We start from the raw sequence: 20,880 nt of genomic DNA on the forward strand, positions 1-20,880 counted from the left end.
AGGCGGTCTGGGACAACAGTGGGGAGAAAGGAGTTAAAGCCGGGTCCCAGGATCACCAGGGCTGGGAAGTTCCGGTGGCCCAGCCTGGAATGGAATGGGGAGACCAGCTAGGAAGAGCGGTTTGGGACGGAAGCGGGGGGCGGTGCCAGCCATGCTAATCCGCGCTTCGGTTCCATCCGCGCTTGGCATCCACTGGTAAACCGCACCCCCGCACCCCACCACCCCCCGCCCTCAGCCTTTGGCAAGGTTTCTAATGTCCCCCAGAGTGGCCACCCTCACCCTAGGCCAGTCGGAGACCGGAGCTCGCAGGGAGAGGCGTGCGTCCCTGCAGCCTCCCTCCCATTGTCTGTGCAGAGCCAGCGGAGGGGCTGCGAGAGGCGGGGCCGCGACTGGCGGAGGGAGGGAGGGAGGGAGGGGCGGGGGGAGATGCTGAGCCTTCAGGGGCGGAGGAGGCGGCGGCAGCAGAGAGAGCGGGAGGAGGGAGGGAACGCAGGAAGAGGGCAACCGAAGGCCGGGCCAGGTGGCTGGACCGGGTGCTGGCTACGCTGCTCTCGGTTCCGACGGCCTCTCTCATGCGTTGAGGGCGCCCGGCTGGGCCGGGCCGGCGGCCGGAGGGGAGGCTCCTCTCCATGGTCCAGAAGACCAGCATGTCCCGGGGCCCTTACCCATCCTCCCAGGAGATCCCCATGGAGGTCTTCGACCCCAGCCCGCAGGTGAGGTGTGATGGCCGGGATCGAGGGAAGGGGGCCGCTCCCGTGGACCTGGTGGGGTCGGATCGAGGGGGGACCGGGGAGAGAGGGGTTACATGCCCGGCGTGGAGGGGAGAAGGCTCTGCGCCCCCCATCCCTGCCAGTGAATGATTGATAGGCGCTTGGCTGGGAGTTGTGCTGCGGTTTTGCAGAGCGGGGAGGGGGCGGTCGGGCCGCCTGTCACCCTCGCCTCCTCTCCCCCGCGTCAGGGGCTTTGCTCCTTGGGTACCGGCTCCAGTGGGTTAAGAGTGTGGGTGCTGGCGGCGGGATCCGGGAGTTGAGGGAGGCTAGAGAGCGAGCTCAGGCAATGGGGGCGACGCAGAGCACGCTCAGGGGCTCCAGGCGGGTGTGGGTAGAGTGGGGGTGGCACTGGGAGATGGCCGAGGCGGTGGTCAGAGGGCGGTGCCAGCAGGCCTTCAGAGCTGCGGACGCTGGCCCTCGAGGGTGGAGAAGGGACCAGCACCGAGCTAGGCCCCCGTCCCAGCCACTTCAGTTCCACCTCTATATTAGACCACCTCCCCTCCCCCGACACCCGTGTTAGCCCTTCCCGACCCATCCCCCTAGCCCCAGAAAACGCCTCCAAAGTTTGGAAAGTTGGATGGATGCCAACTCACTGTCCTGGAGGGGAAGAAACTGTGTTACCTGGCGCGGTGGGGGGGGGGGGGAGGCGGGGGGTGCGGAGGGGTCTGCCGCCCCACCCCCACTCACACTTTTCCTGTACCCACTGGTTACCCCCAAGAAGGGATATTCTTGGGGGTGGAGGGTGCTGGTGGAGTGACCAACAGAGTCTGGGGTGGTCGTGCCCAAGAATTTCTCTGGGACATGTCCTTTTCCATTCTGGCAACACCCCAAGGCTAGGATAGCATTAACTCTTTTTTTGCTGTGGCCAGCCTGGAGCAACTGTAACCACCGTGATAGTATGGCTGATGGGCACGTGGGGGGGGGGTGTCAGATCAGACCTAAAAATACTTCCTTTCTCCACCCCAGGCCCCCTTGGAGCCTGGGAGGCAGCTGACTGGGGCCTTCCTTTCAGCTGTCCCTTGTCCCTCTGAGTGCCACTCCCTTTTCCTAGCCTGGGATAGTGGTGATGTTGTGAAAGAGAGCTTTGTGCTCACTGGGGGAATCCTCTTAAATTCATAGGGATCCTCAATCCTAGAGGTTGGATACATGTCTGGTTCGAGAGAAGGTGAGGGAGGGAGGATTCTTGAAGGGTTCCCAGGTGTCTTGCCCATCTATCCATCCATCTCCTTGTACTCAAGCCCAAGGAACCAGAGCCTCTAGTCTGGTTATGGCTTATCTAGCTTCTTTGGCAAAGAAACTCTAGGATGGAGGTTGTAGACAGCAGCTTGGAGGGCCTGGACCCTCAATCATCCCCTCTCACTCTAGATTGCCTGGGGGCCGATGTGTATATGTGAGTTGAGGAGGGCAAAGAAGCAACCCCCTTTCCAGGAGGCCTGGAAATACCCGAATCGGTGGCTACTTGAGAGGTCAGGCAGTGTCCACACCACCCAAGCCAGGAGCCCAGCCAGCGGGACTGGGCCTGGCTTCCCGGAGGCCCTGCTGGGGCTGCGTCCTCAGTTTTTCTTGGGGGAGGGCCAAGGGGCATTTAGATTATGCAGCCTGGTGGGCATCATGGGACAGGACGTGGGCAGTGGCAGCTGAGGGCTAGAGGGCTTGATGTCTCTTGCCCCCTTGGGAAGAGGTATGATCACTGTGATTGTGAAAAGGGGGCTGAAAAAAAGTCCTACCAGGATGAGGGGTGTGCTAAATCTGCCCCCATGGGTCAAGGTTAGTGTTAAATATTTACTTTCCAAAGACAGTTTCATGTCCCCTCCTCTCCTCCCTAGAAATCTAATAGTTTTAGGTCTCTAAGACCAGAGAGCTGCAACTCCCCTCCCCACTCTGCAAAAAACAAGGCAAGAGTTGGGCTCAGGAAAGCCAAGCTGGGTCTGGGTTGGCGATTCCTCTTCTCTCTGGGGGCTATAGGCACACTCAGCCCGGTTCTGCTCCAGCTGAAGTGGAGAGGGAAGGGTACTTTCCCCGGGGGCTCTCTCCACACCCCTAGCACTGCAGGCAGTCTCTCCCTTCCCCCCGCCCCCCCCCCCCCCAGGCCTCTGCAGCCTGCCCAGCATCTTAATTAGCTTTGTTGCCTAATGAGCTTCCAGCTTCTCAGCACCTCCCCCTTCCCAACCTCTGACTTGGCTTGGGGGCTTCTGTGTGTGCTTCCTAGGGCACTCTTGCTCTGTCCCCCACCCCATGTTTGTGGTCTGGGCCCTCCCTCTCCCTCGGGCTGTACCATCTCAGGAAGAAAATGGAGGGGCAGGCTCTTGAGATCAGGGAATGATATTTCCAAGGCTTGGCAGTAGTTCTGGACTTGATGGGGTGAGGGTTGGGCCAGGGTCTTTGAGATTCTATTCTTGTCCCTTCCTGGCTTCTCCAGGGCAAATACAGCAAGAGGAAAGGGCGGTTCAAAAGGTCAGATGGGAGCACATCCTCGGATACAACATCCAACAGCTTTGTCCGCCAGGTAAATGGGGAGGCTGGGTTGAGAGGAGGGAGGTGGCTGGTTGGTGGAGATCAGGATTGGTGAGCTGGGTCTGAGGCTTTCTCCAGGCACCCTCCCCCACATCATTTGTTACCTGCCTAGAACCACCCCATCACCCTTACACCCCATGACCTCCTCTGCATATACTGTCAGCTGTACCCACGCCCTCAGCCCCCGCCCAGCCCCTCCCCCAGCACCAGGCACCAGCCCCTGCTGCCTGCCTGCGTCATCTCATTCAGGGACAGCCTGGCCTGCCTCCTTCTAGCTTGCTTCAGGCTGTCACCCACTCCCCCTGCCGGCTGTCTTCTTCCCTGTCCTCCCCCAGAATCTGTGACAGCATGGGGTAGAGGGAGGTCCTACGAAATGAGGAGCCAGGACATTTGGGTCCCTAGAGCCCTGATTAGGTGTGGATCAGGGGAAACGCCCTCCTCACATCCAGTTGTGACTGTTCTTTATTTTTTTATTTTTTTTGGTGACTGTTCTTTAATATGCAGAGAGAATGTGTGTTGAGGGGGTGGAGGAGAGGCAGCAGGAAGTTGATTTTAGAGAGGACTTCAACCCAGTACCCCTGAATGAAAGGGCAGGGGGTATAACTGAATGGCCTTCTGGGGTCTTCTGTTCTCAGTCAGGAAGTTGCCATTCTCATCTCTGTCCTAACTCTCAACCCCAGGCCATCTCAGGCTCAGGAAGAGGCAGTGAGAGAGCCATGTGGTTGCTATGACTACAGAGCATCTCAACAAAGCCTGGTACCCAAAAAAGGCGAGAGGGGCTTAGGATCAGACAAGGAAGGAATACATCGAAGAAAACATGGGCAGGCACATGAGGACAGAGGACAGTAGGAAAGTCAGCCACCCCCCAGGCCAAGAGAGAGAGGGTGATGCCAGGCAGATCCACTAGTGATTGGAGTGAGGCCCTTTTTGATTCTTCTGTCTCCACAACACTTGACACTCGAAAGCCCAGGCCTGACTTGAGAAAGTCAGGAAAGGGACCTTTCATCCCAGGATTCCTAAATACACATACAAATGGGAACTCCTTTCTTTGATCTTTCCCTCATCCCTTGTGTGTGTTGTAGGACTGGGCCAGGGCCAGGGTTAGGAAAAATGACACTGTGCTCAATGGAGCCCCTCTTGACAGAAAAGGGCCTCATTCCTTCAGTGTTTGCCAACCTAGGGGATCAGACCCCAGTTTCCAATCCTTTTTCCGCTCAGCTCCCCAGCTCTGACCCCCAGTAGGTGGCAGGGAGTGGGGGGGCAGGCCTTGCCACATCTCTGAGCTAAATATACCCTAGCAGTTTGCACATGTAGCAACTCTGCTTGTAACCTGAGCCCCCTGGGGGAACGGGCAGTTTGGGCCACCCCCTAGGCCAGCAGGGCCAGGCTCTGAGGGCGCCGGGATGGAGGCGCCCAACCAGACCCTCGTAGTGGTGAGCTGGGGATGGAGTGAAGGTGGGGGTCGGGGGTGGGAGCAGCCCCTCAGGAAAGCTGGTGGGAGGCCTTCACTCCAGCCTGTTTCCTTGCCTTCTCACTATTTCCTTGCCTCCCGCCATTTCTGGTATGCACGCATTTGTGCGTGTGTGTGTGTGTGTGTGTGTGTGTGTCTGTGTGTCTGTGTGTGTGTGTGTGTGTTGGGGTCAGTAAGTGCCTCTCCCTCTCCATCTCTGGGTCTGTTCCTCTGGCTCTCCTGGTGGCTGTCTTCCTGACTCTGAGTGCTCAGGAGGGATAAAGAGTAGTTGATTCACTGGTTTTCATTCTTTCCTTTGTATCGCTTTTCCAGCTTCTATGAAAACCCCACCCCAACCCCTAGTTTTCCTCTCAGAGTCTCCCATTTTCCTGATTTGGCTGGGAAACGGATGGGCCGCCACACTGGCTGATGACGAGGGCGCTCTGGGGAGATGGGACTTGGTCTTCTTTCTTTCCAAGGTCCCCTCCATGCCAGGCTAATGGGCATTCCTGGCCAAGTGACCCCTTCCTGTCTTCAGAAAAAAACCCTCCCACCCCTGCAGTCTTACCCTTTCATCACATCCCCTCCTGCCCTTTGGAGCAATAAATGCACGCCTTCTGGTTCCCGTCCTCACGTGCCCTTGGGACGCAGACACTGAGGGTGCCCCCCTGCCCCTGCACTGTAGGCACACACATGGATTGGTATGCATTCAGTCATGCACCAGGACATACCATGGAGCACACATTCCCAGTCTTGAAGTTGTACATCCAAGCACACCCGTGAATGAGCGTGTTCATTCACCTCCTGGGCTATGTGTGCCTTACATATGTGTCTGCATTGCTGACGGAGTTCCTTGTGCCCTGGGATGGTCCGTGTGGTCAAGGCCAGCTTCCTGGCACACCCAGACTTCTGAACCCGCCTTAATGCTGGCAGTTGGCCACCCCAATACAGGGGAAAAGCCTGTGTTCTTCTCTTGATGTATTTCTCCTGTCTGCCCCACCCCAGGAACCTTGGGTTCTTTTTTGTATCTTCTAAGAGCCTAAGGGTTGGGGCTTTCCAGCTTCTGGCAGGGGAGCTAGGATTCTGTCTTCCCTAGCCCTTGAGCAGAAGGTAGCAAATTTTTGTGTGGCCCTAGCACGTGAAGCAGGCTGCCCATGGCCACCAGTGCAGAGGGCTCAGACCTAAACTGGTGGCTGTGGCCCCTGGAAGGACTCACAGGGCCTGTGCTGAGTCTGTCTCAGCGGGTTCTGGGAGCAGGGGAGGGAAGGAGGAGCAGGGAGTGGAGACTGACCCTTGGCACTCCGCCTCTGCACTGCACCCTATCAGGTTCCCACCCCTCCCTGGGCCCCAAGCAGCTGTCCTTGGACCTGCCATAATTCCCTGCTTGTTGCTATCACCCTTCCTAGGGCCACACTCTTCCCAGGGGCCTGCAGACCTCATTCTCAGGCTCTTTCTGTCTAATACCGCGTTCTCCTAGCCCTTGTGGTGTCTCGCTGGTGCCTTCTGCGGCCCAGGAGCTGGGGAAGCAGCATTGGCTCTGAGCTGGCCCTGTCTGTTTTCAGGGCTCAGCAGAGTCCTACACCAGCCGTCCGTCGGACTCTGACGTGTCTCTGGAGGAGGACCGGGAAGCCTTAAGGAAGGAGGCAGAGCGTCAGGCATTAGCCCAGCTAGAGAAAGCCAAGGTGAGAAAGATGGGAGGGGCTGTGCTGGCACTGTTTGCCTTACCTCATGCCTTAGAGACAGCCTGGACAGACCCGAGTCAGGTCTTGGCCCAGCCGCTTCCTGGCGGATGTACGCCTCCCATGTGCCTCTGTCTTTCATCTGTAAAAATGTAAGCTATAATACCTGCCTCCTTATAAAGTGTAATAAGTGCTTAAAACTGTTTCCACACATAATAGGAGCTAAACATTTCCACTCTTTCTGGGTTTGACTCTTGTTAGCTGTGAGATCTTAGGCAATTCACTTAACCATTCTGAACTTTAGTTTTCCCATTCATTCAAGTGAATATGATAATAGCACTTTGTAGGATTTTTGTAATGAATAAATAAGATAATGGATGTGAAACATATAACACAGTGCCTGGCAAACTAAACAGTAGCTGCTATCATTATTACTACTATCTATTATTATTATTACTATGACTATTCCTTCTTGGTGTCATTCTGGGGTCCCCCACCACCTATACTTATTCCCTGATGCCCCCCTCCATCCTGAGAGGACTGAGTTCTGTTTTTTGCTTTTTTTTTTCACTGTGAAATTTAATATACACATAAAAAACTGCATAAGCCATTCAGTGTATACTTTTGTTTTTTTAATAACTTTTTTAATGTATAGTTGATTTACAGTGTTGTCTTAGTTTCAGGTGTACAACAATGTGATTCAGTTATACATGTATATATATTCTTTTTCAGATTCTTTTTCATTATAGGTTTTTACAGGATTTTGAACATAGTTCCCTCTGCTATACAGTAGGTCTGTGTTTACTTTGTATATAGTAGTGTGTATAATGTGTATCTTAATGAATTTACAAAACAAACCTCTCCATAATCACCACCCCAGTCGGGAAGTTGTACATCCCATCGTGATTTAACTCTCTGGTTGTCATCCACCCTGGGTACCTCCTCTAGACCAAGCCAGTGGCATTTGCTGTGCGGACAAATGTCGGCTACAACCCATCTCCAGGGGATGAGGTGCCTGTGCAGGGAGTGGCCATCACCTTCGAGCCGAAGGATTTCCTGCACATCAAAGAGGTGGGGAGAGACCACTTGGCATCTGGAGGGAGGGCAGTGTAGTGTGTCCCAGGAGAGGGGCAAGTCAGAGCTCTGGTGGAATAAGACTTCTGAACCAAGCAGAGCTGGGCTAAATCTGCTCTGTGATCTTAGACAAATCTTTCCACTTCTCTGAGCTTCAGATTTTTCATTGGTAACGTGCAATGGTAATACCTAGGTTGCAGGGTTGTTGGGAGGGTTTGTGAAGAGGCCTGTTGGTGGAGTGGCAGTGTGCCGGGCACACAGAGGTGTCAGCATCTGCTTCGCTACCCACCTTTCCAGGGTAGAGCTGACCCATGGCAGGAGGAAGGACTCTCAGAACAGAGATGTGCTTGGGGGTGGGGTGCTCCAGGGCACAAGAGGATGCTGGTCCTGGAGAGCCCTGAGAATTGGGAGATGTATGCAGAGGCTGGTGCTGGGGCTCTTTGAGGGTGCCATCCCCTGGGCAGAGAAGGCAAGACTTGGGGAGTGGTATCTCCTGGAGCTGGCTGCTGGCTTGTACCTCTAATCTCCCCCACCCCACCTGCCGTTGTTTTTTGCAGAAATACAATAATGACTGGTGGATCGGGCGACTGGTGAAGGAGGGCTGTGAGGTTGGCTTCATCCCCAGCCCTGTCAAACTGGACAGCCTGCGCCTGCTGCAGGAACAGAAGCTGCGCCAGAACCGCCTCAGCTCCAGGTGTCTGGCTGGGGGCGGGGCACTCCCACCCCCGGGAGAGGCCAGCCAGCCAGGAGTAGGCCCCAAGGGTTGATCTAATATTCTCAGGACACTGAGTGGCCCGAGGCCTCGCCCGTGGGGCTGGCGAAGGAGGGCCGCGGAGGGGGGCGGGACAGCCTGTGAGAGCACGAGATCCCCCGCCCTCACACCCGCCTCTTTGCTCACGGCCTGTCTGCCTCTCTGCCCACACAGCAAATCAGGTGACAACTCCAGCTCCAGCCTGGGAGACGTGGTGACTGGCACCCGCCGCCCCACGCCCCCTGCCAGTGGTAAGAGTGGCCGCCACCCCACGGGCGGGGTGGTCTCCCCATTGCCTGTCCCTTCCTTTCCCTGCAGTAAGGGATATCCCAACCCTGAGTCCTCCAAACACATCCAGTGGTACCCCCTCCATGAAGAGCAGGGCACCCCACAAGCTGGGCTGGTCAGTCAGCACCCACTCTCTCATGTCTGTCCTCTCCCATTTCTTCGGTAGCTCCATCTCTCCTCCTGACTCCCCCGTCCCCTACCCCCCTCCATTCATTTCTCCCAGCCCTGTTCCATTCACCTCTTCTTCTTTCTTTTTTCCCCATCCCATCCCTGCGTTCTGTACTTGTGTCTCCATGTCCATCTCACTCCTCCCCACCTCGCCTCCTTCCTTCCTCAATCCTGACTCTCCGGTCCAGGTAATGAAATGACTAACTTAGCCTTTGAACTAGACCCCCTAGAGTTAGAGGATGAGGAGGCAGAACTCGGGGAGCAGAGCGGCTCTGCTAAGACTAGTGTTAGCAGTGTCACCACCCCGCCACCCCACGGCAAGCGCATCCCCTTCTTCAAGAAGGTAAATCTTGTTGGGTTCTTGTGAGAGGGGAGGTCAGGGCCCAGCTCTTTGGTGGGTGGAGGGGGGCTGGAATGGATTCAGATGTGGTATTGGCCTGATTTTGTGGGGATCAGGCCTTCCTGCTGAGGAGGAGGGAAGGGGAAGAGTGGCACCAAGAATGGGCACGTCTGTCTCCATACACAACCCCACCCTGGCCCTCTTCCCTGGAAGGGATGGTTCTCGCCATGGAAGCAGCCCTTCTAGTCCCTGCCCCCCAAATGAAAGCAGATCTGGTTGTAATGAAACCCCCGCACTACCAGTGGCATATTCCATGTTTGCCCTCGCCCCCACACGTGAAGGGGAAAGTGGAATGGTGACACTTCTTTGCCCTTTTCGGATCCCATGGGGTGCCCAGGGATCTCCTGGTTGCAGAGCAAGACAGTTAAGGGAACCCTTACAATGGGCAGGTTGGCCTGCACTGGGGCCAGGAGATGGGGACCAAATGAGGGGCTATCACTCTTCCCAGCTTTTTTCCCAGACCCAGAAAGGGGGTAGAGGATGTCTGAATATTCCCAAGTTCACTGGACTGGCTGTCAGTCCCACTCCTGGCCCTGACCCAGGGCCATCTCTGGCTCCCCCTTGGCATGGGGTCCCATCCCCTCTCTCTGGCTCTGTCTGTCACTAACACGCATGCCCTGTTATCTCTCCTCGTCCGCCCGCTCTCCCTCCCTCTCTTGTCCTGGCTCCTCCCTTGCCCTCTGCCCCTGCCTGGGTACCCTCCCCTTTCTCCTCCCCCTCCCCCATCTTGGCAATCTGGACCCAGCCAAACAGAAGCAGAAGTCGGTGAGTAGCATAGCTTTCTATGTCTCCCTCCCCACTCCCTGGGATGAGCTAGGGGACCTTCTAACACCCATTCCCATATCTGCCCCCATTTCCCCCCACCCTTCCTGGTTCTCCCTCACCATACCTCCCCACCCCCACCCTGATCCCCCACATCTGGGCTTTGGGACCAGGGGGAGGAAAGGCTGCATGGGGGGATCCTGGAGACGGGGGGAAAGGGGCTAATGCCATCTCCACTCTGGGGTTTCCCCTCCCTGCTTCCCCCTAGACAGAACACGTGCCCCCTTATGACGTGGTACCTTCCATGAGGCCCATTATCCTGGTGGGACCGTCGCTCAAGGGCTATGAGGTAGGAGCCCCTCGAGGGGCATAGGGACCAGAGGGGCCCAGACTGCCAGAAGGACTCTGTACGGTCTTGAGACTCCAGAGACATCCCCTAGCAGGGTCTCCCCAGGGTTTCCTCCCCAGAGGGCTACAGACCTTCAGAGACCACTCCCCTTCCCAGGGGGGCCCCAACCCATGGGGAGACCCACTTAGAAGGGTCTAGTCTTCTCAAAAATCCCCAGAAAAGTCCTCCTAGAGATTCTACCTGAAAGGATCTCTGGAATCAGAGACCCCAGTGGAGGCCCCTCAAACTCAGAAGGATCACTTCCTCCCCTGAACAGGGACTCATTCATCTCAGGGATTAAAGAAGAAAATGGAATGTCAGGGGGCAGACACCTAGCAGTCTACCCTTCTTGAGAGCTTTAAACACCTGACTTCTCCTCCTCCTACTCCACCCCCTCCCAACCTCAGGTTACAGATATGATGCAGAAAGCTTTATTTGACTTCTTGAAGCATCGGTTTGATGGCAGGTAAGCCCTTTGGAGCGGGCTCCCCACGCCCACCATGGTTCTCTGCTGCTGGGGTTGGGCAGGATGGCTTGAATGACAATCCTGGAACTCTTGGACTGAGGGCTACGGGGCCAGCCTGGAGCCTAGGGAGGAGGCAGGACATTTTAGCCCACCCTGGCCCCTGACACTTTGCCCTGACCCCTAGGATCTCCATCACTCGTGTGACAGCGGACATTTCCCTGGCTAAACGATCAGTCCTCAACAACCCCAGCAAACACATCATCATCGAGCGTTCCAATACACGCTCCAGCCTGGGTGAGCCCATCCCTTGACTCCACCCCCACCCTGCTCTGGGGCCAGATGTGGGAGTGAGGGGGCATCTCCAGAAATGCTCTATCTGCCCACTGCCTCCTGGGAGGCTGCCTTACATTTACCCCTTCCCTATGACTCCACTCCCCTAGCTGAGGTTCAGAGCGAGATCGAGCGAATCTTTGAGCTAGCCCGAACCCTTCAGTTGGTTGCTCTGGATGCCGACACCATCAACCATCCAGCCCAGCTCTCCAAGACCTCACTGGCCCCCATCATTGTTTACATCAAGATCACCTCTCCTAAGGTGGGTACAAGACCCTACTGGGGACAGCAGTGCTCTGGGTGGGCTATCGGTGTTTAAGCCCAGGTACTGCTTGCTAATCATGTGACTTCACCTCCTCAAGCCCAGATTCCCTTCTCCATCAATCTCCATTGTCTGGATATTGTGAAGATTCAGCCTAATGTGAATACTTAGCACTTAGCAAATGGTCTGGTATAATGTACCTCATCATGTATTAAGTATTTTAAATATTATTATCAGAGTTGTGCAGGTTAGTCCCCTGTCTCTGCTTTGTTGACCTCCCATCCTTAGTCCAGAAAATAGAAAGAATTCTGTGTGTTCTTGCCTCAGTGTCACCCAGCTACTTGGCAGTTGGAAAAAGACCGCTCATGTCTTCTTTTTTTTCTCCTGTCTTTTTACTTCAGTCCTTTTTGCTGTACTGCCCTCAGTTAGACCTTGATAGAGATGAACTTGGTAGGAAGACTGATTTACTTCTTTGTCATATAGCAGCTCCATTAGTTTCCCCCCCTAGACATTAGTGGTTTTGAGAAACGTGGAAGATGAGCTAAGTTGAAGGATTTTTTAAAATGTTTCTGTATTTATTTGACTGCTCTGGATCTTAGTTGTGACATGCGGAGTCTTTATTGTGTCATGTGGGATTTTTAGTTGTGGCATGCAAACTCTTAGTTGTAGCAATTGGGATCTAGTTCCCTGACCAGGGATGGAACCCAGGTCCCTTGCATTGGGAGTGCAGAACTTATCCAGTGGATCACAATGGAAGTCCCTAGGTGACGGATTTGAAGTTAGAAGACAGCATGAGGTTCAGATCCTAGCTCTGAGTGGCTTATTTTAATTAATTAAAGTTTGTTGTTGGTTTTTTGGTTGTGTTGTATTGAGCTTTGGATCTTGGAGAGATAATTTAGCTTTTGCACATTTTTTTCACCTACAAAATGGGAATTATAATCCATCTCTTGAGGTAGTGATGTAAAGAGCCCAGAGTTCTGTCTGACTGATGAAGGCAGTCAGGGGTTAACATTGCATGATAGCAGCCTATGAGCTAAGCACCCAGTTTCTAATGAGTATAAAGGGGAGGATGGGATTTAAGTACTTCCTGAGGTGGTTGAAAGGATCAAATGAGATAATGGATGCAAAAGCACTTTGTGAACTAAAAGTAACACACAAGTTCCATTGCCCTCACTGAGCACTAACTGAGGTTAAGGGTGGGGACTCTGAAGCCGGGCTGCCTGGGTTTATGTTCCACTGCTGCCACTTACCTACTGGCTCTGTGCTCTTTGGGCAGGTCACCTGACTTCTCTATGCCTCAGTTTCCTCATTTGGAAAATAGGAATCCTTAGGTGATGTTTGTGAAGATTAAATAAACAAATTAACCATGCAAAGTGCCTGGTACCTATTAAGTGCTATATGTGTTCAATTCTTGAAGATTTTTATTTTGAAGTAATTTCACATTTATAGGAGAGTTGCAGGAACAGTACAAAGGATCACCTTTGAATACCCTTGACTCAGACTTACCAGTTTTTTAATGGCTTTTTAGAAGTAAATTTCACATGCCATTCAATTCAGCCAATTAAACCATACAATTAATTTTTTTCAGACTCACTAATTTTGAACATTTTGCCACATCTACTTTAGGGCTTCCCCCATGGCTCAGCAGGTAAAGAACCTGCCTGCCAGATGCAGGAAATGTAAGAGATGTGGGTGTGATCCCTGGGTCAGGAAGATCCATGGAGGAGGGCATAGCAACCCACTCCAGTATTCTTGCCTGGAGAATTCCCATGGACAGAGGAGCCATGGGGGGCTACAGTCCATAGGGTCACACAGAGTCAGACACAACTGAAGTGACTTAGCATGCACACACTTTATGTATGTCTGTATTATGTATATATGTGCTTATATATATATATTTCTTCTGAACTGTTTTAAGTTGTAGCTCTTGTATTTCTTTATCCCTCAAAATTTCAACATGTATTTCTTAAGAACAAGGACATTAACTTACCTGTCAAATTCAAGAAATCTCACTAAAATACTGTCTATCTTCAGTTTTCACCAGTTGTCCCAAAAATGCCCCTTATGGCAATTTCCCCTTCAATCCAGGATCACGTGTTGCATTTAGTTGTTATCTCTCTTTAGTATTTTTTCTTCTTTATTTCATTTTTTTTTCTCCTTAGTAATCTTTAAGCTAAAAACTTTCCTGAGCTTTTCTTCGATTCTCATGAGACTATCATTTTTGAAGAGTACAGATCACTTATTTTGTAGATTGTTGCTCAACGTGGGTTTGTCTGATGTTTCTGTCAACAGATTGAGGTTTTGCATTTCTGGTAGGAATACTACTCAAGTGATGTATCCTTCTGAGTGCATTCCATCAGGAAGCAAAGGATGTTGGTTTGTTGTATTGTTGGTACTGTTAATTTTGACCACTTAGTTAAGGTTGTAGCTCTATGTTTAGCTATTATCATCATTATTATTGTTATCATTGAGATGAGGATTATAATAGTGGCTGCCTAGTGGCATTATTGTCAGAACTAAATGAAAAAAAGGACTTTCCTGGTGGCACAGTGGTAAAGCATCTGGCTGGCAATGTGCAAGTCATGGGTTTGTTTCCTAGGTCGGGAGGATCCCCAGAGAAGGGAATGGCAACCCACTCCACTATTCTTGCCTGGAAAATCCATGGACAGAGGAGCCTGGCGGGCTACAAGTCCATGGGGTCGCAGAAGAGTCGGACACGACTTATCAACTAAACAACAACAATAAAATGAAAAAAAGCACAGACCAGTGCCAAGGCATAGCAAGTGTCCCTATAAAGGATGGCTGCCTGTTATTAACATGGAGGGGAAGTTGGCTCAGAGAATGAATGAAACCTGTAATGAAGGTTACAGGGGTTGGGAAGGAGAATCACTGCCCTTCATACAATCACCGTTGGAATGTCCCAGGAGAGGCTGGCATGAGACCCAGGAGAGAGCCTGAGCTTTGTGTAGGATGGACACAGGGCTGGTGAGGTCATTTCTGAAAAGGCATCCAGGGCTGAGCGTCATGGAATGTTCCCCCGGCCCTAATACTGTCTCTCCACGTTGGCTCCAACCAGGACCTGACTCTCCAGGTTGGTGCTTTGCAGGGTCCCTCTAGCTCCTCTTTTCCCCCTACCAAACAGGTTCTTCAGAGGCTCATCAAGTCTCGAGGGAAGTCTCAGTCCAAACACCTCAACGTCCAAATAGCAGCCTCAGAGAAACTGGCGCAGTGTCCCCCCGTGAGTGCTCAAAGGGAAGGGAGGGCATTTGGGTTCTCCTGGTTTCCTCTGGCCTGCCGAGAGAGTGACCAGGAACACCTGGGTCCAGTCCAGAGGTGCAGATGGATTTTCTGGGAAAAGAGGGCTGGACAGGCAGTTAGAGACTGTGTTTTAAGTCCCAGAAGCACCACTTCTCTATGGACAGTTAAGCCCCTCTCCACGCCTTGGCTACCTTATATATAGAATGAGGGAGCTGTAATATCTAGGTGCCAAGATCTCCTTATATATATTTAATTGACATATCTGAGAGCCCTCCTTTTCCCGAACATCCAGAGATTTCTTTTTAACTTTGTCCTTCAACCCCTTGACTCCACCCACTGCCCCCAGGCCACACCCTCACCCCTTGGTCACGCCCAGCTCATCCCAGCCCTGCCCTTAACCCCGCCTCCACAGGAGATGTTTGACATCATCCTGGATGAGAACCAATTGGAGGACGCCTGCGAGCACTTGGCAGAGTACTTGGAAGCCTATTGGAAGGCTACACACCCGCCCAGCAGCACTCCGCCCAATCCGCTGCTGAACCGCACCATGGCTACGGCAGCCCTGGCTGCCAGCCCTGCCCCTGTCTCCAACCTCCAGGTACAAGTGCTCACCTCACTCAGGAGAAATCTCAGCTTCTGGGGCGGGCTAGAGGCCTCGCAGCGAGCCAGGGCGGTGCCCCCGCAGCAGGAGCACACCGTGTAGGTGCCCCGCCCATCTCCCCTCCCGCCCAGGGCTCGGAACTGAGTGCAGGGAACTTGGGGAAGGAAGGGAAGAGTTTCATTTTGTAAAAAATGTGGTGAGTGGCAGCTTCTGGTGTCTGTGGTTTTTGATGGGGTTGGGGCTAGCCGGTGGGGCCTGTCTGGGCCTGGTCCCATAAGAATATATCTGCTGCCTTGGGGGCTTCTGCTTTGGGGGGCTTGTAAGATGAGAGACTAGGAAGAAACAGAGGAAAACCAATGTATGTTTGCTGGACTCTACACCCGTTTTAGACTCAACAGAGGTCACAGCATTTTAGACGCAACAGACCAAGGGCCCTCAGACCCAGGGAGTCGCACAGAGCAGGGCCATTAAAACCAGAGAGACTGCCCCCTGCTCCAGAGCCCTAATCTCCAGGGAGTCTCAGAAGAGACCCAAAATGAAGCATATTCTATGAGTTGATACAGAACCTTCCACCCTTCTCCCAGTTAAACAGATTCCAGGGAAGATCCTCCTGTGGGTGCTCCACCCTACCTTGATCTCCCATGGTAGCCATGGCCTATCTCTGAGGTCAAACCATTAAGTTCTGGATTAGAGCCAGAAGAAACCCAGGAAATCATTCTAGACCACTGCTTTTCAAATTTGTTTTTGGCACCAGAACCCATTTGTTCCCTGAATTTTATGGGAAGTTCAGTGTGTAAATAAGGCATCCTTGCTCTGCTTAGAGAGGGCTAGTGGCTTGGCCTCCACTTTAGCTCCACAGGGACCCCTGAAGCTCCCTCTGTCCTGTCCACCCATCCCAGAATTCCAGGGAATGAAAATTGCTGTCTAGCCTAATCCCCATCACAGCCCAACAGAGAAACTGGGCCACTGAGATGGGAGTCACTGCTCAGGGTTTACATAGCTTGAAGTGGCAGGGGATGCACTAGAACCCCACTGGCACCCCACCCAGCAGCCTCCTTGGCCATCTTCATGTGACATTGGTGCTGAGGACAATGAGCCATCTCATCGTTGCCAGTGGGGAATAGAGACCCATCAGCTTTCCCCAGTATTCTTGCCTAGAGAATCCCATGGACAGAGGAGCCTGGTGGGCTCCTGTTCATAGGGTCGCACAGAGTCGGACACGACTGAAACCACTTAGCATGCATGCATGCATTGGAGAAGGAAATGGCAACCCACTCCAATATTCTTGCCTGGAGTATCCCAGGGACAGAGGAGCCTGGTGGGCTGCCGTCTGTGGGGCCGCACCGAGTCAGACACGACTGAAGCGACTTAGCAGCAGCAGCCTTCCCCAGCCTGACGTTTTGAGTCTGTTGAGGGCAGGGGAGGAATCCTATCAACCTTGGAGACTGTCATCTGACTCAGAGTGGAGTAGGGGGAAGTGTGGAGTTCTGGACACCTATGATTAGGGTCCCATTGGGCTGAAGGAGCTGTATGAAATTCTCTTTAGTATATTTGGGGCAACGACTAACCCAATCAACCACTAACAAGTGGCAATACTAATGTGCTGTTAATGATGATTTAGCCCAAGACGGTGTTAATGAGTGCCTTGAGGAAGGGACGACTAATTGTTCATGGGCTCTCTACCATGATTACCAGGAGAGTCATGCCTTCTCACACCTAAGAAGGTCGGGCGCCCCCTCTCCTAATGGAAGAACAAATGCCCTGAGTTCTGTCCCCTGGCTGGGCTCCAGAGCCGGTGGCCCAGCTGCCCACCCCCTAGGGCCAGCACCCTGCTCCTTCAGCCAGGCTGGGTGTCTTGGCGCCGTCACTAACCTGCCTTGCTTTGTTGTGTTTCTCTCACTCCTGCCTGACCTGCATGGTGTGTACCGTCTGTCTGCTAACCAGGGACCCTACCTTGCTTCCGGGGACCAGTCGCTGGAACGGGCCACGGGGGAGCACGCCAGCGTGCACGAGTACCCGGGAGAGCTGGGCCAGCCCCCAGGCCTGTACCCCGGCAGCCACCCGCCAGGCCGGGCGGGCACCCTGCGGGCACTGTCCCGCCAAGACACGTTTGATGCCGACACCCCTGGCAACCGAAACTCTGCCTACACGGAGCTGGGAGACTCGTGTGTGGACATGGAGACTGACCCCTCCGAGGGGCCAGGGCTTGGAGACCCTGCAGGGGGCAGCACCCCACCAGTCCGACAGGGATCCTGGGAGGATGAGGAAGAAGACTATGAAGAGGAGCTAACCGACAACCGGAACCGCGGCCGGAATAAGGCCCGCTACTGCGCGGAGGGCGGGGGCCCAGTTCTGGGGCGCAACAAGAACGAGCTGGAGGGTTGGGGGCGGGGCGTCTACATCCGCTGAGGGGCAGGGGCTACACAGTGGGCGGAAGGGCTCTTGAGCCCAAGGGAGGGGAGGGACGGGGGCTCACCACGGAGGTGTATCGTGCCTCCAGGGGGCGCTGTCTCCCTCCTTTCAGATGCCTTTGCTCAGTGTGGAGTTTCTTTGGTGGTAACCTTCCACCCAGCTCCTGGGAGTCCCTTAAGCCTCAGCGGCAAGTTTTTCCCTACTTGCTGTGGCTGGATGGAGGAGGCCCACCCTTCTGCAGTATCCCCTTCTCCACCTCAGGGGGCTCTCTCCCCTCACCTAGAGAAAAGGTGCACTTCCTTAACTCCTTCTACTCCGGGCTTTAAATGAGGGCCCTAAAATGGTGTGGCCCTTTCTTTTTCCAACCTGGAGTATTTGGGAATGGGGGGGGAGGGGCTTTTCCTGGAGAGGGAGACCACAGACTCTTTCCCATGAGGGCTCTCTTTCCCCAAAGCCCAGACCCAGCGTCCTTTACCATGAGCCCTGCCCCCAGCACCTGCCCGCAGCTTCCTGGCTTCATTGTCTGGGAGGTGAACGCTGCAGCACCGGAAGCCCCATGGGGAGCTGTCTCACGGAGTGGTCTGGGTAGATGCTGGCAGGCGTCAGGTGTAGTGCCCTGTGCCTGCCCAGGACCTAGAGCCCCGAGGAGGAGACCACCCCAGATGCTGCTCCCCGTCCCACCGCCTCCATGCCTCAAGCCTTTGCCTACCCCAGGAATGAGCTTTGCCTACCACATCCCTTGCCTGCTGCCATCAGAAGAGGGGGCCCCTCTGCATCTGAGCCCCCCCATCCTCTCGTCACCTGGGCCCATGGAACACTGATCCGCCTCATTTTGAAACCAAAAAAACTGCTTCACTCTCACCCTGAGGCCCCAGGGAAGAGGCCCTATGGTTGGTACCCCAGAGTTAATCACCACCCCAGGGGTTGCCTCTGGACGTCAGATCTCCCCTGGGGGCGGGTGGGGGGCTTGGCTGCTGCTGCTGCTACTCTGTATTTGCCTCTTGTGATCCTGTCCTTTACCCATGTCCACTCCACCCAGGAGAGGCCTTGGTACCCCCTCTGCTCTGGAGTGTCCCTCTACCTAGCATCCCATAGCCCAGCAGCCCTGCCCCCCCAGCACCCAGCTGGGCCAGAGAGAGCCGATTGTGCCAACGAGGACTGGGCCCTGCCCGGCTGCCCGCCTCAGGGATGGGCACCTCACGCCTGTCTCGCCACCTCCTGTGCCAATGTCGTCCCACCCCACCCCCCACCTGGGGTGGGGTGCAGCTTCCACTTACTGGTTAGAAGAGACCACTGCCCAACCTTTCCCCTTTCCTGTCTGGTGTCCTGTGCCCTCATCTGTCTGTCTGTTCGTCTGTACGACCCTAGAAGTATTTTGCCACATATAAAACCGCCGTCCTGTCCTTTGCGCCGTCTCCCAGGCCTGCTTCTTTGGCCCCATCACTCGCCACTCCTAGGTGGCCAGCCTAGGTGTGTGGGAGCGGCTGACCTGCAGGGAGGGAGAGTGAAGCGGTGGGCACGGGAGTCAGCTGCGCCCGGAGTGATTCGCTCAGCTGGAGACATGGTGCTTTGACTTGCGACTCTGACACATCATGTTCAAGCCTGACAGGAGCTGCATGGCCAGTCTCAGCTCCACTCTGCCCCAAGCCCCATACCTGTCCTGTCTCCCCATAAGTAGAGCCAGGGAAAACCGGAAACTAGAGGGAAGTGGAGTGTCCCGGATGTCATTCAGGAGGTCAGATCCAGAGCCACTTGCTCTCTGTTAGAAGCATGTGTGTTATTCTGCTCCTGTGACCTCAGTTGCTCCTGGGCTCCTCAGGGAGGGAAGGGCTGAACTTCCGGCTTCCCCCACTGACGTCTCCACGACAACCCCCACCCCAGTCACTGCTAACTGGCCTTGTGAGAGAGAAGGAGGTCTGTTTGTGGGGTGGGGGGTAGAGGATTGGGAACTCCCAAAAGCCAGGAAGAAGGTCAGTGGGTGAGAGTGACAGTTCCTGCTGTCATCACCTGGCAGGATGTGGACTTGTCTGCCTCACACAGCACCAAGAAACCATTTCTCCACTCTCCTGGTTCTTGTTTTTGGGGTAGTAAACCCAGATAATCCTGTCCAGGATGTGCATGTGTGTGTGTGTATAGGGGGCAATGGACATTCAGACCCTCCAGATGAGGGGTTAGCAAATCCAAGGAAAGAGGAACTGGACAGGCCCACATGTTGAGTGACTGGCTCATGGTCAACAGGGAGGTGATGGCAAAGCCAGCACTGCTGGGACTGGAGCCCATTCTGCCTCCCATTGTGGTGCTCTTCCCCTTCCCTTGCAGTGGAATCAATCTTTCTTTCCTGTGTTTATTCATTGAGCAAACATTTATTGAGCATCTCCTGTGTACCAGGCACAAATCTTAAATGGGAGCAGCAGACAGTTCACAAGGGACCTCTCTGATGTGGGAAGCAATGGGTCTTAGGGGAACCTGGAAGAGAAGTCCCTGCCTTAACCTGGGGAGATCAGGAAGGGCTTCCTGGAGGAGGTGAGTCTTAAGCAGAGTCTAGAAGTTAGGAGTTAACCTGCAGAGAACGAGGGAAAGTGTTCCAGGCAGAGGAAGCAAGTGACATGCATGACACATTCTTGACACTTCACTAGCAAAGGGTGCTCTCAAGCTGAAGGGAAGAGTGGGGTCATAGGAGCGTAGATTTGAGGCGGCCTAGCTGGGAAACAGCTGCAGTGCTCCGAGTGAGAAATGAGGGTTTGCAGTGGAACAGGTAAGGAGGCGGTGGCTGCAAGAGACAAATAGTGTTTAGGATTGAGAGTTCTTGGAGAGCAATTGGAGGTGTCTAGTGAGAGAGAGGGAGGCATGTGGGTGACTGTGGGTGATGGTCTTCCCAGACATAGAGGAAGCAAGTGAAAAAACCAGGTTAGAGGCAGACATTAGTTTTGGACAAAGTGGGCCCAAGTCTAAGTGGGAGCTGCAGACAGCTCCTCCTGTGGGAGGACATTCAAGAGGGAAAGAGCAGAAAACAGGCTCCGTCTGGGGCTCCACAGAACTCCATCTGCAGTGGATCCTGGTATTTTCAATCAAAGGCAGGGATCATTAGCTTCAGTTTACAGAGAAAGCTCTGTGAGGTTAAGCAGTTTGTCCATAGCTACACAGCCATCAAGCAAGGCCTTGAACTGAGATCTTCAGATTTCAAGTTCTGCGGTGTCCATGACCCCCAAGTCTTGTGCTGATTCCCCTGGCCCAGGATGCCCTGGTTTCTGCAAGGGGAAGGGTGTGGGGCAGGAAGAATCAGGTGTCCAAGTATGTTTCTGTCTTT

General features: G+C 54.0%; 1 protein-coding gene across 4 annotated transcripts; it reads left to right on the forward strand.

Annotated features, from left to right (window-relative positions):
- The first annotated feature begins 457 nt into the window (after nt 1-457).
- On the forward strand, nt 458-17,585 carry CACNB1 (calcium voltage-gated channel auxiliary subunit beta 1). 4 transcript variants are annotated; one of them, XM_065909920.1, is made up of 14 exons: nt 458-713; nt 3,190-3,276; nt 6,297-6,416; nt 7,362-7,484; nt 8,045-8,181; nt 8,413-8,489; nt 8,883-9,037; nt 10,125-10,205; nt 10,652-10,710; nt 10,895-11,004; nt 11,151-11,302; nt 14,445-14,540; nt 14,973-15,158; nt 17,106-17,585. In XM_065909920.1, exons 1-14 carry the CDS (start codon nt 630-632, stop codon nt 17,568-17,570), a joined length of 1,932 nt encoding a protein of 643 aa, XP_065765992.1. In that variant the 5' UTR covers nt 458-629; the 3' UTR covers nt 17,571-17,585. The 4 variants fall into 4 exon arrangements, with proteins under 4 accessions (XP_065765992.1, XP_065765993.1, XP_065765995.1 ...); XM_065909921.1 differs by lacking the exon at nt 8,883-9,037 and adding an exon at nt 9,840-9,859; XM_065909923.1 differs by lacking the exon at nt 17,106-17,585 and having other exon boundaries at nt 14,973-15,367.
- The last annotated feature ends 3,295 nt before the right edge of the window (nt 17,586-20,880 follow it).

The sequence above is a fragment of the Muntiacus reevesi genome, chromosome 18 (assembly GCF_963930625.1).
Source record: "Muntiacus reevesi chromosome 18, mMunRee1.1, whole genome shotgun sequence".
NCBI classification, from domain to species: domain Eukaryota; kingdom Metazoa; phylum Chordata; class Mammalia; order Artiodactyla; family Cervidae; genus Muntiacus; species Muntiacus reevesi.